The sequence below is a fragment of the Mytilus trossulus genome, chromosome 4, assembly GCF_036588685.1.
Source record: "Mytilus trossulus isolate FHL-02 chromosome 4, PNRI_Mtr1.1.1.hap1, whole genome shotgun sequence".
NCBI lineage: Eukaryota > Metazoa > Mollusca > Bivalvia > Mytilida > Mytilidae > Mytilus > Mytilus trossulus.
Genome location: NC_086376.1, coordinates 92986868 through 93004430, shown reverse-complemented (window position 1 = coordinate 93004430; position 17563 = coordinate 92986868). Strand labels below are relative to the sequence as shown.

The 17563-nt window shown below is 33.2% G+C and overlaps 1 protein-coding gene across 8 annotated transcripts in view; it reads right to left on the bottom strand.

Annotated features, from left to right (window-relative positions):
• The window catches only part of LOC134716333 (high affinity cAMP-specific and IBMX-insensitive 3',5'-cyclic phosphodiesterase 8B-like), a 121570-nt gene that overhangs the window by 18296 nt on the left and 85711 nt on the right, over positions 1-17563 (bottom strand). For all 8 annotated transcript variants that reach the window (XM_063579258.1, XM_063579254.1, XM_063579257.1 and 5 more), the window contains 9 exons: positions 16199-16258; positions 13353-13410; positions 10195-10362; positions 9450-9590; positions 8600-8688; positions 5228-5316; positions 4747-4767; positions 1931-2010; positions 1145-1318 (listed from right to left, as the gene is read on the bottom strand). In XM_063579258.1, coding sequence (XP_063435328.1) covers positions 1145-1318; positions 1931-2010; positions 4747-4767; positions 5228-5316; positions 8600-8688; positions 9450-9590; positions 10195-10362; positions 13353-13410; positions 16199-16258 — 880 coding nt within the window. The remainder of the gene's footprint in view (positions 1-1144; positions 1319-1930; positions 2011-4746; positions 4768-5227; positions 5317-8599; positions 8689-9449; positions 9591-10194; positions 10363-13352; positions 13411-16198; positions 16259-17563) is intronic.

The window sequence follows — 17563 nt, the reverse complement described above, 5'->3', positions numbered from 1 at the left end:
TTCACCATTTCCTTTCTCAATTTTATTGTTCTTATTATGGTCATCTTTCTAAACAATATTTAAGCTTAAATTGGTTTGAGTTAAATCAATCCAACCTTCTCTTTTGAACCTGATACATATGACATGACAATCAAGCTGTCATATATGTGAACATATAATTTCATTCCAAAGACAAACTGCACTATACTATCAGCTCTAACCATTAATTCTTCAAACAAGGAGGTTTCATATTTCAACATTTTCTTATAATTATGTCCATTCTAGATTCTAATCAGAAGCATAAAAGTTATACATCAAAAGGATTTATATCACACAAAATGAAGCTTGATTGTATTTTACTATAGAGTTCTAGATAATATTGTCATACATTTATTAACCTTAAAAGTAATGTAGATTATGAAATAGATTTGTAAGTAAATCACTATTATATCACATATTGTGAACAACATATTGCAGACAAAGTGGTTTTTATTTTATAAAAGTATCTGAGAAATATCAATACATGTACTTGGTAATAACAGAAGTGATTTAAAACCCATTCCATTTGTGAAATGTTAAAAAAAAAATGCAAGATAATCACTTATGTTACCTTTATGCAGTTGTGTACCTAATTTGTGGAGAGATTTAAATTATGACTAAATTTTTTTTCAAGAATATAGCTGTAAAATTACTAACATACTCTCTAATGTGAAAAATAAAGTTTGCATTTTTGCAAAAATAAGCCCTCAACCCTTTTCCCGGGCTTCAAAATTGATGTGACTTTGTGTACATTTTTTTTCTTAAAGCAAAGATGTTATTCCATAAAAGTCTGTCAAAGGTATCTCAATCATCCCTTCAGCTTAACCATAAATGCAAAGTAAAATAGTCTTTTTATATCTTTTTTTTTAATTTCCTTTGAAGCTTTTTAAATCTCTTTTTATCAAAAAAGATATAATTTGTATATGTAGCAAATGTACCTATCAACATATGTAAGCTGACTAAACCATCAGTCACTAGAAGAGTGTCAGATGCATAAAAGTAAGAAAATTGAACTTAACAAGTCTGGCCACTGACTAAGTCTCTGGATTAAGTCCGATTGGAAAATAAAACCAACTAAGACGAGCCCCATAGACTAGGTCAGATAAAGAAAGAATAGTAAACTTACTGAGACGAGCCCACTGACTAAATCACTAGTCATAGGATCATTATCTTTCATGTTTTGTTGTGCAAAGTATGGTGAGTAAAGTTCGCTGGTTCGTAGAATTTCTAGCACCTTATCCAATGCCTGTACAACAGTAATTGGACTACTTTCCTGAGCCGCATTTATTATATTAATCACCTAAAACAGAAAAAAAATATCATTTGAACTCAGTTCGGTAGATAATTTGTCAACCAAACTGAAGCAGATCTACATATATGTAATAAATAGTGAGTACAAATCCAATATGTATATGGACCAAACTGAGGTTGATACATTTTTAAGATCATTTTTCCTATAAAAGGACATTTTCAAGCAGGTAATTATCAAACTTCAGATTCATGAAATGTTTATGGGACAAATTTTTAAGGCTTACAAAAAAAAACTCGATCAATTTTAAATATTCAGGTTTCTGTGGCTTTTATAAGGGGCAAGCTGAAGGACGCCTCCGGGTGCGAGAATTTCTTGCTGCTTGAAGACCTGTTGGTGACCTTCTGCTGTTGTTTTTTCTATGGTCGGCTTGTTGTCTCTTTGACATACCCCATTTCCATTCTCAATTTTATTTTAATGAATGGTGAATGTTGTAGAAATTAACCTGCGAATTTTTTTTCTCTTTAAAATTTTAGAGAAGCGTTTTTAATGTCAGTTGAAAGCCTTTTTAGTGTTGTGAATTACCCCTATTTCTTATTAGAATTTGATCTTTTAAAATATTTTTTTCACTGTACAGAAATAACATTGAGAATATTATACTACCTTTGTGATTGGAGCTTCTATAGTCATTGAGTGGATCCGTGCTATAGATTCTTTCCTCCGTGGAACGCCATGTAATCCACCTGAGAAATAAAAATACAAATTAAACATCTACAAAACACATTGTAACTGTACCAAAAAATACTAAATACTAAGTATTTTCTAAAATAATCAATACATCGAAAAATGTTAATAGATGCATTTGTAAATAGTTTTTAAACTGATTTGCAGCAGATTAAGTAGTTTAAAACTTAGGATCCCCCCCCTCTTATAAAAATAAACTGTTATCACAGAGATAAATCTCATACCTTAACATCTTATACAAGTTATGCAAACATTCAACATCAATGAACCATGACCAAACTAACATTGTTGACGCCATCGCTGGAAACATCATACCCATGTCTCGCTTTTTAACTTTGTCAAGGCGAGACAAAAATCTGCAAGGGTTTCCAATGATTTTTCATCTATTTACAAGAATTGTTTAAGAACACTATTAGATAAATTGATAACTTTTGACTGAGCGATGTTTGGAGGTCTTAGTAAAATACATTTAAAAAGAATTGGTGTAACTATGTAGGGGGTCCATTGGGTGTTTCTGATCCCGGATCACGCTTACTGTATAGTCAGGTTCCCATATCCCGCTTATAATATGTATGTAAGCAATTCTCATTTTTTTGTAATTTCCTGTGTCCCACTAGACTTCATTTCCCATTTTCACAGCACAATAATTTGAATGTAACGCTTACAAAAAATCAGCAATCCTGCATCATGCTTAGACCCCAATGTACATGAAAAAAACCCAAAAATAATCTTCAAAATGTACGCTGACAAAAATGCCTCTTAACCTTAGTACATTTTATGTCAGTCCAATTCCATTCACCACCTGATGTTATATTTGGCAAACTATTTCTGTAATTTAAATTTAAATGTGTGACTTTTATCCTTTTTTCTATTTCTATCCTAAGTGACACCTTTGACAAATGGGAAAGTGCATCATTCAAAAACTAGTATTACGAAAAAATAAAAACAAGTAGCAGTTTTGGTAATTCCACTCCTAGTTGCAAGATTTCAAAATTACAGTTAAAACTCAAATATCATCACATTTTTTCATGTATTATTAAAATATTAAGGCAATACCATCCATGATATACATTGTACTGCAAAGAAATTCTTTCAACAGTTGACAAGAACAAACTGCTGGTAACAAAAATAACTACACACCAACAGTCAGCCAATTAAAACAATGCATTATACCACAACTTCTTTTAAGTTTCTTTGCATCAATGTTGTTCAGAAGTGGCAATAACAAAATCAGATGTTTTTCCAGTTATTTGTGTGTTTTACTTATATATATTTTCATGCTTTTGATGCTTTTATAATTGTTTAATAAACTAAGTAATTTTATCATTAATCTTAAATAAAACTGTCAATTTGACAAATAGGAAAGCATGATAAAACCACAAAGTATTGAACTGTAATAAAAAACAAAACAAATACAACAATTAAATCCACACATTTATACTTTTAATTAATTACCATGGTAACAATTAGTACAAAATCAAAACATCAAAGAATGGTACTAATGACCGAGTGATATAAACAGCAATAACAAATTCCAACAGTAGGTAAAAAAATGTTTATGTTTAAGAGAAACACTTAATATATGACAGACATCTTATTTTAAACACCTGATTTTTATATGTATTACATAAGGTGGAACTAAGCGCTTGTGGTATTGTCCAATACTGGTACAGGTGGTTGCTCACTTATAAATGCAGTGGTGGATCCAGGGTCAGGGGTGGGGGGTCTGGTGGTTTGAACCCCCTTTCTTTAAGGACCATCAATGCATTTGAAAGGGGACATAAAGTTGGAACCCCCCTTATCATGGTTTGGGAACCCCCTTCACCCACCACTTCTAAATCAGACATGAACTATACAAATCAGACATGAACTATACAAATCAGACATGAACTATACAAATCAGACATGAACTATACAAATCAGACATGAACTATACAAATCAGAGTGGTAACAAACACAATTTATAATCCTATGAAAGTTTATAGTGGGAAAAGTGAAAAGCTGAAGAGAAGACATTTTACTACATGTACATTCAGATTTAACAACCAGTGCAATCCATTGACTGCCTAAAAGGAAGCCATGTCAGGTCATGCTTCTGTGATTCCCTAATTAATCGAACAAATTTTTCAAAGAAAAGAGGGAGGCTGGGCCCCCTGTAAATCTTCCAATGATAACCAATGAGTAAATAATTACTTTTGGTTTTACCAGGAAGTAATATACAAATAACAATGTACCACATCAGACAACATTCACAAAATGACAACTACAGTATTTGTTTTTTTAACAAATTGAAATCTCTGTAAATGATTTGTACTCTAAGACCCCTAAATGATTGATTGATTGATTGTTGGTTGATTAACGTCCAGTGGGGAATATTTCATGCATGTTCAGGGCGAGTTGTTACCCTAAAGAGAGTCAACTAACAGGACAAAATGAACATGTTCTATTCCTCCTCTTCACTTGAAGCCAACAGACACACTGACAAAAGCTGATGGTACAATACATACAGACAGACAGATATTTGACTACAGACAATTGGTGGATGATGGACATATAGGAACAAAGGAACACTATGACAACACACCATATACAAGATCATACGATAAACAACACATCAATCAAAATATTTGTCAACTTCATGTAATATTTGGCATAATTTATATCTGATATCACAACTTCCAAAACAAATGTGTCTTTTCCAATATGTAGCTCACAGCAAAAAACAAATAACTTACTAGACTGTCTAGATAACCTTCCTGTAAATAGTTACAAAACTCAATCAATTCTCTTTTTTGACAAGACTTTCAACGAGATTTATTATGGTTTCAATTTTGAGACTTTAAAAAACTATCAACGCCCCTTCATTCATTGCCATTAACATCCCTTTGTATGTCACCTTTACTTAGAAAATGAAAATAAAGTTCTGTTTTCATTCAGGAAAAATGGATCTTAGACTGTGTTTAAGAATTGTAGATTGTCCAAGTGAGAACAAGCATAAATTGATTAATAGATTTCCATTGTATAATTTCTTCCTTGGATACTCAACAATACCACATCTTCATCGAGGCTTGCAACTTTCTCATATAGTATGTTATGCAGTAAGTTTTGTAAAAACAAAATCAGCAGTATTTGACTTTTTTTTTTAACTTGTATACACGATTTTGAAATATTTAGATAAATTGCTTGCCACCTGTAACATCTACTGATAAGACTTACCATTAACTAAATTAAATTCTGTACTTTCTTTTAAAATATGTGAGGTATCTGTGGTTGAATTCTTTATTGATATTACATGTGATATTTTCCTGCGAAAATAAAACAAAATAATAATAATAATAATAATTTGTAATTAGTGATGATTATTCCAAACAAAACATGTTTTTCTACAAAAGAAATTATTAATAAAATGAAAATAAAGTAAGTTTACTTAATGATGTAAGAGAAAATAATAAAAAAAATTGTAATCATATGAACTTTTAAAGTGCTTTCTGCTCGTCCAGCTGTCAGGTGTAAAACTTAGTAATATAAGCAAAGTTTACATTTCTGTTAGATACAGCACTATAATACATTTTATATTCATTTAGGTTTTCAAACATTTTAAATTTTTATTTTAATGGCAGGATTCCTATACTTTACATTTAGTTCCTGCAGGTCAAACAATATATTACTAATATTAATAGACATTCAGCTTAACAGCTTGTGGTTCAAAGAGTTCATGAATTGCTTTTAAGTGCCGCGATCAGATGATTGGAAATTTACACTTCTCCAAGACCAGGAACAAGATTTCATCATCTTATCATTAGTGACTACTTATACATGTATCTCTCAAAATAATAATATAAATTTCAAAATATGACAAGAACTACAACAGATTTCACCAGTTCAAAGTAATGACTCACCCCCCTTGACCAAGAACTGGACAGATATGACAGTGACTAGGTAAGATTTCACCAGTTCAAAGTAATGACTTACCCCCCTTGACCAAGAACTGGACAGATATGACAGTGACTAGGCAAGATTTCACCAGATCAAAGTAATGACTTACCCCCCTTGACCAAGAACTGGACAGATATGACAGTGACTAGGTAAGATTTCACCAGATCAAAGTAATGACTTACCCCCCTTGACCAAGAACTGGACAGATATGACAGTGACTAGGCAAGATTTCACCAGATCAAAGTAATGACTTACCCCCCTTGACCAAGAACTGGACAGATATGAGTGACTAGGCAAGATTTCACCAGATCAAAGTAATGACTTACCCCCCCCCTTGACCAAGAACTGGAGAGATATGACAGTGACTAGGTAAGATTTCATCAGTTCAAAGAAATGACTTACCCCCCTTGACCAAGAACTGGACAGATATGAGTGACTAGGCAAGATTTCACCAGATCAAAGTAATGACTTACCCCCCTTGACCAAGAACTGGACATATATGACAGTGACTAGGTAAGATTTCATCAGTTCAAAGAAATGACTTACCCCCTTGACCAAGAACTGGACAGATATGACAGTGACTAGGTAAGATTTCACCAGATCAAAGTAATGACTTACCCCCCTTGACCAAGAACTGGACAGATATGACAGTGACTAGGTAAGATTTCACCAGATCAAAGTAATGACTTACCCCCCTTGACCAAGAACTGGACAGATATGACAGTGACTAGGTAAGATTTCACCAGATCAAAGTAATGACTTACCCCCCTTGACCAAGAACTGGACAGATATGACAGTGACTAGGCAAGATTTCACCAGATCAAAGTAATGACTTACCCCCCTTGACCAAGAACTGGACAGATATGAGTGACTAGGCAAGATTTCACCAGATCAAAGTAATGACTTACCCCCCTTGACCAAGAACTGGACAGATATGACAGTGACTAGGTAAGATTTCATCAGTTCAAAGAAATGACTTACCCCCCTTGACCAAGAACTGGACAGATATGAGTGACTAGGCAAGATTTCACCAGATCAAAGTAATGACTTACCCCCCTTGACCAAGAACTGGACAGATATGACAGTGACTAGGTAAGATTTCATTAGTTCAAAGAAATGACTTACCCCCCTTGACCAAGAACTGGACAGATATGAGTGACTAGGCAAGATTTCCCCAGATCAAAGTAATGACTTACCCCCTTGACCAAGAACTGGACAGATATGACAGTGACTAGGTAAGATTTCACCAGATCAAAGTAATGACTTACCCCCTTGACCAAGAACTGGACAGATATGACAGTGACTAGGTAAGATTTCACCAGATCAAAGTAATGACTTACCCCCCTTGACCAAGAACTGGACAGATATGACAGTGACTAGGTAAGATTTCACCAGATCAAAGTAATGACTTACCCCCCTTGACCAAGAACTGGACAGATATGACAGTGACTAGGTAAGATTTCACCAGATCAAAGTAATGACTTACCCCACTTGACCAAGAACTGGACAGATATGACAGTGACTAGGCAAGATTTCACCAGATCAAAGTAATTACTTACCCCCCTTGACCAAGAACTGGACAGATATGACAGTGACTAGGCAAGATTTCACCAGATCAAAGTAATGACTTACCCCCCTTGACCAAGAACTGGACAGATATGACAGTGACTAGGCAAGATTTCACCAGATCAAAGTAATGACTTACCCCCCTTGACCAAGAACTGGACAGATATGACAGTGACTAGGTAAGAATTCACCAGATCAAAGTAATGACTTACCCCCCTTGACCAAGAACTGGACAGATATGACAGTGACTAGGCAAGATTTCACCAGATCAAAGTAATGACTTACACCCCTTGACCAAGAACTGGAGAGATATGACAGTGACTAGGTAAGATTTCACCAGATCAAAGTAATGACTTACCCCCCTTGACCAAGAACTGGACAGATATGACAGTGACTAGGCAAGATTTCACCAGATCAAAGTAATGACTTACCCCCTTGACCAAGAACTGGACAGATATGACAGTGACTAGGCAAGATTTCACCAGATCAAAGTAATGACTTACCCCCCTTGACCAAGAACTGGACAGATATGACAGTGACTAGGCAAGATTTCACCAGATCAAAGTAATGACTTACCCCCCTTGACCAAGAACTGGACAGATATGACAGTGACTAGGTAAGAATTCACCAGATCAAAGTAATGACTTACCCCCCTTGACCAAGAACTGGACAGATATGACAGTGACTAGGCAAGATTTCACCAGATCAAAGTAATGACTTACCCCCCTTGACCAAGAACTGGACAGATATGACAGTGACTAGGTAAGAATTCACCAGATCAAAGTAATGACTTACCCCCCTTGACCAAGAACTGGACAGATATGACAGTGACTAGGCAAGATTTCACCAGATCAAAGTAATGACTTACACCCCTTGACCAAGAACTGGAGAGATATGACAGTGACTAGGTAAGATTTCACCAGATCAAAGTAATGACTTACCCCCCTTGACCAAGAACTGGACAGATATGACAGTGACTAGGCAAGATTTCACCAGATCAAAGTAATGACTTACCCCCTTGACCAAGAACTGGACAGATATGACAGTGACTAGGCAAGATTTCACCAGATCAAAGTAATGACTTACCCCCCTTGACCAAGAACTGGACAGATATGACAGTGACTAGGCAAGATTTCACCACTTTTCCTTCTTGTATGGTAAATACCATCCCAGTACTGAAAAACAAATAATATCATAAAAATTGTAATTTTTTTCTAAAACCAGAAGTTTTCAATACCGGTAAACATTTTTTTTTACAGTTATCAAAACACTGTATACACATACCAGAATAGTTTGTTTGTAAACACGTGTTGGCTAACAATGTCTTCATTTATATATGTAAACAAAAGAGTAGTTGGTGTCTTCACTTGTGTAAGTTAACAATAGAGCGGTAATAAAACTATTTAATGTCTTCACTTGTTTAATATAACAGTTCTGTTAATGTTTCAGTCATTTGTGTATGTAATCAACAGAGCTTTTAATGTCTTCACTTGTTATGGTAAATAACAGGTCTGTCTTTACTTGTGTATGTAAAACATAGAGTTATAGATGTCTCCACTTGTATATGTCAGGTCTTATGACATAGTGTCACAACCTTGAACTCGCTTTCTTTTTCTTTATTTACAAAACATCTTGCATCTTATATCCTGCTTATTTCCTTGAGGCAAATAAAAATTGAAGCATCTAAGATCTGGTACAGCTGAGAGTAAAAGTGGAAAAACAATTATGAGTTTGTCTATTGTTTGCTTTTCTTCTGTTTGAACACTTGTTGCTGTATAAACTGACTTTGTTTGAGAGCTCTTTTTTCATAACTTGATACTTTTATTACCCTTATAATAATAATTGTTACTGTTCAGTAATTGTTTTGTAGGTAAATATCACATAAACCAAAAAATATCAAAGAGAAGAAATTCTATGTGTTTGAATTTCTGCCTACCTTTCCCTTTTTAAGCTGGCTATTTATGGTATCATTGAGATCGGGTCGGTTACGGTCATTTTTGACAATTTCTGAACTGTTTTTTCCTAAAACTTCTTCACTACTATATCCTGTCAGCCTTTCAAAGGCATGATTTACATACTGAAATATAATAAAACACACCAACATTAACTCTCTAATACTTTTGCTGAATCAATCTATTTATAAAATCTGAGTTGAATCATTCTATTAATACAAGCTCTAATCATAAATGCCGTAAAACAAATCACTCTATTTATACAAATTTGAATAATAAATTGATATCCCTCTGTAATAAAAGCTATGAAATGAATCATTCTATTTATACAAGCCCTTAAATGAATCACTATTTTTATGCATGTCCTAAAGGGAATCGCTCTTATTATATATTGCCTAATATGAATCACTCTTAATCTATTCTTACATACCCTAAAATGTATCAAGCACAAAAATGATGATTCACTTTTATCATGTTAGCCTCAAGTGAATCCCCTTTATCTAGGCAATTAAGCCCTTAAAAGGGATCTCCCTATTTACACAAGCCCTCAAAAGGGATCTCCCTATTTGCACAAGCCCTTAAATGAATCGCCTTAATTATACAAGTCTTAAAATGAATCATACTATTTACACAAGCCCTAAAATGAAAATTCCTATTTATATAAGCCTAAACTGAATCACTGTTTCTACAAGCCCTAAAATGAATCTGTTTAGTAGTTCAAGCTCTCACCTGAACCTCATGGTCCTCGCTGGAGATTTCTACAGCGTCTGAGACATTATCAAGAGCTGAGAAGACAGCTTTACAAGCACTGAGCTTTAACCGGGATTGTACTTCACCATATTCTAATGTCAGTAATTCATTCATACACATACTAATGTTGGGACTTTCAACAATTCTCTGTAAAAGAACAAATGCCATTTTATAACTTTTATTAGGCCTATCATAATTTTACTAGGTCAATCATAATTTAATAATTAGAACTATACATCATATTAACAATCTTACATAGAGATGTAGCCATATATCACAGAAAAATGTGAAGCATGAATTGTATGTCATATTGACCTTATGATCGTAAAGAAGACTCTTCTAGTCCCGTTGGGGACCAATTAGTATGCAAAGCTAATGGTCCAATATCTTTTAGTTCCTGGTATGACTTTAGGAGACAGCCATTGACCAATAATAGTCCATCTAAATCTTAACCAGGCAGATTTAGACCAATCTGTCTAGACTGCCATTAAATAATGATTACTGACCTGATTTTTAATTCATGCATACTATAAATTCAGAAACTATTAAAAGGTTTTCATTAATGTGAATAATGAGACTGGGTGATTATCGCAATAATGAAAAGTCACATTCTGATATCTGATACATACATAGATACAAAAAGATGTGGTATGAGTGCCAATGAGACAACTCTCCATCAAAGTCACAATTTGTAAAAGAAAAACCATAATAGATCAAAGTATGGTCTTCAAATCAGAGCCCTTCTGTATGCAGATTATTCTGATATCGCAATAATCTAACTCCATTTTTGTCCATTCTTCAAACAGTATATGTTTTATTGTAAAATTGTAATTGCGTAATATTGAGGTATTCTTAATTTTGTAATTAAATCTCCTTCGTATATTACGCCTAACCTCTTTTCCATTCAGTATATACTAGAAGTAATTTATTTATCAACTACTAACATGTTTACTTCATTGGAACTCTTCCAATTTTGAAACCAAAGTATTAGTCTAAATTTTGAATGAAGTACTATGTTTTTAAATTACCTTAATCAAAATTAATTTACACAAAATGTTGACAATTTGAAAAATGCATAAAATTTAATACAAAGAGACATCTATGGACTTAGTGCTTTTTAATATATGTGCTAATTAGCCCGAGAATTTGCCTCTCCAAACACAGTCTTATTGAAATAATAGAAGAATTGGATATCTGACTATTCGATTGTGATGTACATAATAAGTAAGCTTTCTATAGATTAGATGACGAGAATTTAATTAGGGCTTTTGACAGAAAGGCTTGGTTTTGACTTCAAAATGAATATACCAAATAGAAACATTGTGTAATATAGATCCATAATCATATTAATTAGTTTTAATGCACGTCATGATTAGAGATTTTGAATCGTAGATAATTAATGGTGTATCTTTCATGAAATGAACGTCGTTGACAAGTATAGGACTAGTTAATCTGATATATCATCTATAAACCTACTTCTCAGATCAATACATCAGAGCCATTATACCATCTGACAAGACAAATACATATTTATGAAGCTGTCAGGTTTAAATGTTCTCGTAATGTGTAATTTAAGGCTTTAAGACATACGACAAGCAAAGCATCAATGTAGTTAAATCTTACGAGCTGTTTTTTGACAAAAGCTCAATACAAACTACATACATTGTTCCATGGTTTTGAACGAGTATTGCTAATATAACAAGAAATTTAGGCAACATCAGCTAACAGAGAAAATCATGGAGATTTAGACAGTAGACTGAAACCTAATTTTATGGAGATTACAACTCAAGACCTAGACACTAATGTCGCAATCATGCAAGTCAGATCAGAGAGCTATGGATCCTTTCAGAATCTACAGCTTTCTGTAGTCCACATTTATATGCTGTAGAGTGTAATATACAATTCCATTATATTGTGGTAAATTGTTTGCCAAAAATATACAAGTGAAAAAAAAAAAAACATTATAAATTTGAAATTCCATTCAGAGGATCACTAAAATAATTCTTCATTCTAACCATTTTTGTGTATCACATATACATGTCCCAATAGTTATCAAAGGTACCAGGATTATAATTTAATACGCCAGACACGCGTTTCGTCTTCATAAGAATCATCAGTGACGCTCAGATCAAAACACTTAAAAAGCCAAACAAGTACAAAGTTGGAGAGCATTGAGGACTGAAAATTCCAAAAAGTTGTGCCAAATAGGGCTATGGTAATCTATTGCTGGGATAAGAAAAAAATCCTTAGTTTTTCCAAAAATTCTAAGCTTTGTAAACAGGAAATGAGCACATAATTGATCTTGATGTCAACACCGAGGTGCTGACTACTGGGCTGGTGATACCCTCTGGGATGAAACGTCAGAAGCCTGTAATCAAATGTTTTTTGTTGGTTGCGTTCTGTTATATCTGTTTATCATTTATTGTTTTGTTATTAATCATGCTGTCCGTTGCATTTGTTTGAATTGTTTCACATTTTGTCATGTATGGTCAATAAAAAGCCGTTTCACATTTTGTCATGTATGGTCCTTAAATAGCTGTTTCACATTTTGTCTTGTATGATCCATAAATAGCTGTTTCACATTTTGTCATGTATGGTCCATAAAAAGCTGTTTCTTATTTTGTCATGTATGGTCCGTAAATAACTGTTTCACATTTTGTCATGTATGGTCCATTAATAGCTGTTTCACATTTTGTCATGTATGGTCCATAAATAGCTGACTATATGAGAGGGAGGACAGGGGTAAGGGAGACAGGGAGAAAGGGGGTAGGAGAAAGAAGAGGAAGGCTGGCAGAAAGGAGAAAAAGTTGGAGAAAGGAGAAAAAATAAAATATCTCTCCTTTTAAAAAATTATCTAATATTTCAAGAAAAAATATCTCAAAAGGAGATGTTTTATTCTAATGGGAGAAAGGAGAACGGGGGTAAGAGAAAGGAGAAGAGGGGTGGGAGAAGGGAGAAGGTACCCCCCTGTCCTCCCCCTCCTATATGGTATGACTATTTCATTGTAGAAGGCTGTATGGTGACCTATAGTTGCCAAAATCCACATTATTTAGACTAAAGATACTTGTCTCATTGGCAATTTTATCACATTTTCCTAATTTATAATCATATAACAATTCGTATTTCAAATGCATTACCTTATTGAAGCCTGCTGTAATTGATGGTAAAAATGATGGTTCTTCTTTGTCTAATGCACTGGAAAATAAAAATAAAAAACATTTAAACTGATTGTTTACAGTTTCCCTCAAATAATTTATCAAAAACCGAAATAATTTCTATTAATGAAAAAGTGTTGTTTCTTTCCATTTATGCACTTTGCTATTACCGGTAACACAATGTTTTCCCCTGACATTGCACTTTAATACTTACCATATCGGTTCTTCCCCTGACATAGTACTAAGTCCCCCTTGACATAGTACTTCACTAATGATACACATCATTGATATAGTATTAGTACTTTCCTAATACAATGTAATATATTTTCCCCCTTGAAATAGTACTTTACTAATGCATGTAATAAATTTCCCCCTTGAAATAGTACTTTACTAATACATGTAATAAATTTCCCCCTTGAAATAGTACTTTACTAATACGTGTAATAAATTTCCCCCTTGAAATAGTACTTTACTACTATGTATAATAAATTTCCCCCTTGAAATAGTACTTTACTAATACATGTAATAAATTTCCCCCTTGAAATAGTACTTTACTAATACGTGTAATAAATTTCCCCCTTGAAATAGTACTTTACTAATACGTGTAATAAATTTCACCCTTGAAATAATACTTTACTAATACGTGTAATAAATTTCCCCCTTGAAATAGTACTTTACTAATACATGTAATAAATTTCACCCTTGAAATAGTACTTTACTAATACATGTAATAAATTTCATCCTTGAATAATACTTTACTAATACATGTTATAAATTTCACCCTTGAAATAGTACTTTACTAATAAAAATACATGTTATTTGACTTATAATACATTTCACTGGTAGTACTTTATGAATATTACCATGTCCCCTTTTGCCATAGTACTTAATTCATACATTTTTACTGACATAGTACTTTACTGCGACTTCATTTTTGTTCACTGACATAGTTAAAAAAACAAAGGGCAACAAACTTTGTGAACTTTTACAGACATTACTTTGTACATGCTGTCATTTATGCATCATTCAACCTCATCTTCATTGTATCCTAACAATAATCGGTCAATAACCTTCTAAGATCTGTAGTTTTTTTTAAAGTATGTTGATTTGTAGAAACGCTTTATCATCTGTTTTCAACATTTGTCATTTTATTTTGTTATACACATACTAAGAGACAGATAACATATTCATGTGATAGATTTGAATATCCAATACAAAGATTACAACATCTTAAAATTCATAAAACACCTACATGAAGTTATAAAATGTTTAATGTAAATATTTATTTCTATCCAAATGCCTTTTAGTGTGAGAATGTTATGATCAGTTCAGAACTAGTGCATAAAAGGTAACATCCAAACTGGCTTTAGGCAGACAAGTCTATCCCCTCAATAAAAAGAAATAAAACAAATTTAATATGCCTGTCCGAAAAAAAACAACATTTTCCCTGGAAATGCTTGCCAATTTTACAGAAATAGAACAAAATATAAAGTGCCTTGTTGCCTTTCCATAAGATATCATTGGTGATAAATGAACGTTTGTTTTCATTCATAAAACCATTTCTTGTTAATACATCACTACTTTTTAACTTCACTTTAAATTAATGAAGTTTGTCTAGCTGAACGACTATTCATTCATAACCCAAATTATGTAAGCAACACTGCATAGCTTCAAGGCCAGACAAATTTATAATAGAAAACAGAACATTAATCTTAACTTTGTTTTTAAACATTTGTACCAGTTAGGAGAGAGTACAAGAGAGCAGCTCGGAGGAGTATGGAAATGGCATTGGAAATGTCTAGCCTTGATACTAACCAATCAAAACTTCCTCTTGAACATCATCACAAAGGTCCTTTCTTTTGAGTTATACATATATTTTTCAACAATAAAAATACTGCAGGTTATATATTACTTATGGCACTTTTTTAGGCCACCTTATATATTACTTATGCCACTTTTTGAGGCCACATTATACATTATTAAAGCTACTTTTTGAGGCCACCTTATATACTATTTATGCCACTTTTTGAACCACAGTATACACTATTTTGCCACTTTTTGAAGCAACCTTATATATTATTAATGCCACTTTTTGAAGCCACCTTATATATAACTTATGCCACTTTTTAAGGCCAGAGTAAACATTGTTATGCCACTTTTGGAGGCCACCTTATAAATTATTTATGCCACTTTTTGAAACCACAGTATAACACTATTTATGCCACTTTTTGAGGCCACCTTATATATTAATTATGCCACTTTTTGAAACCAAATTATACATTATTTATGCCACTTTTTGATGCCACAGTATACATTATTTATGCCACCTTTTGTGGCCATCTTATATATTATTTATTTCACTTTTTGAAACCACAGTATACATTATTTATGCCACTTTTTGCGGTCACTTAACATATTATTTCATAAAATTATGTCCATTTTTTTAGGCTGGAATATTAATTATTTACTATCATTTTGTGACTCAGACTGAGTGCCACTTTTTGAAGCCAGGGTTTATTACTTATGACAATTTCTGGTGCCGCAGTATATATTACTAGTGCCACTTTTTGATGGGGTAGTTTAAATTACTATTATTTTGTGACTCAGTCTGATGCCACTTTTTGAGGCCACAGTATATATTACTTATGCCAATTTTTGAGGCCACAATATATATGACTAATGCCTCTTTTTGAGGAGGAAGAATAGATTACTTACTTAAGTTTTGTGAACCAGACTGAGTGCCCCTGTTTGAGGTATACTTCCTATCGTTTTGTGACAGCCACTATAACTGTGAACCAGACTGAGTGCCCTGTTTGAGGTATACTTACTATCGTTTTGTGACAGCCACTATAACTGTATGTTCACTTGATTCTGTTGCTCTTAAAGATCTGCAAAACAAAATTGACACAGTTTTATTAGAAATTAATTGGTTCTATTGCTGTAATTTTTATATTCAACAGTTACATATTCTACACACTTGTTCAAGTAATAATATAATAGCTCGAATAAATAAGTACATGTCCTTCTGCAAGAAAATATTTATAGCTCCAGCATCCAACAGTAGGATCGTCCTGAACATGCATGAAATATTTGCCACTGAATGTTAAGCAACCAATAATGAATCAATATAACAGAAGGAAACTTCCTGACTGAAACTATCAATAAAAGATTTTAATTTTTGTTTTTTAAGGGTATCCCTTCATAGACCCTCCCTTCATATAAATGTCCATCTAACCCAGATTAGGTGCTGAATTTTTTCTGCATCAATTTGCAAATTGGACAGTGTCAATGAATATAAAATGCGATATCAGCATTTCTTGTCAAGGATTTGTCAACAATGAATTCACAATTATGGAAGAAACACAAAGCAATCAATACAACAGAGAGAGAAAAAAACCTGCTTTAATTTGTCTACATGATGCAATAAACAAATTGGACAATTTGGATTCACTCCCAAATCCAATCATGGCCTTCTCACAGAGGAATTGTGGGTAAAAAGGATCAATTAGTCTGTGATTAATTGACACCTATAAAGCAATTAACACGAGCTACATCAAGTACATGTAATTATCACCTCGTTCATTATAGTTAAACAGTATTGAAAATTTCTCTCCTCAACAGACACAGAATCGGATAATTTATCGGTAAAGAAAACGCAATCTGGCACAGCAGAAGTATGTGGATATGACATTTCTGCCTCCCAGCAGATTAGAAGACAATGAATGCAAATAGCGTCTGCTACACCAATAGAAAATCTTGTCAACATTGTTAAAAAAAAACGTGGAATATTCAGCAGTTCTCAGAGATTTTGTCATGTATGACAACTCACTAGGAGCCATTTACAGCATTTTATGTATTGATTTTTATCCATGGTGACGACAGCCGTTTCTTCATGAATTTTCTTTTAACATGAGGTACACATCCTTTGACATGACCCATATATGGCATTCAAATGGTAAATGGTCCAATATTTCAATTAAACGAAATTATATATTTTTGATTATCAGTATAAAGAATAAAAATACAAAAACTGTTTCAATTTCAATGTTGCTGCGTAGTTATGACATAGATAAATGAAATGCATCAATGGCCTTCAATAAACTGATTTAAAAAAAACGAACATACAACACATTGCAAAAATTCATTATTGTCATTGGAGCAAAAATTACCATATGATTTATCATATATATCAT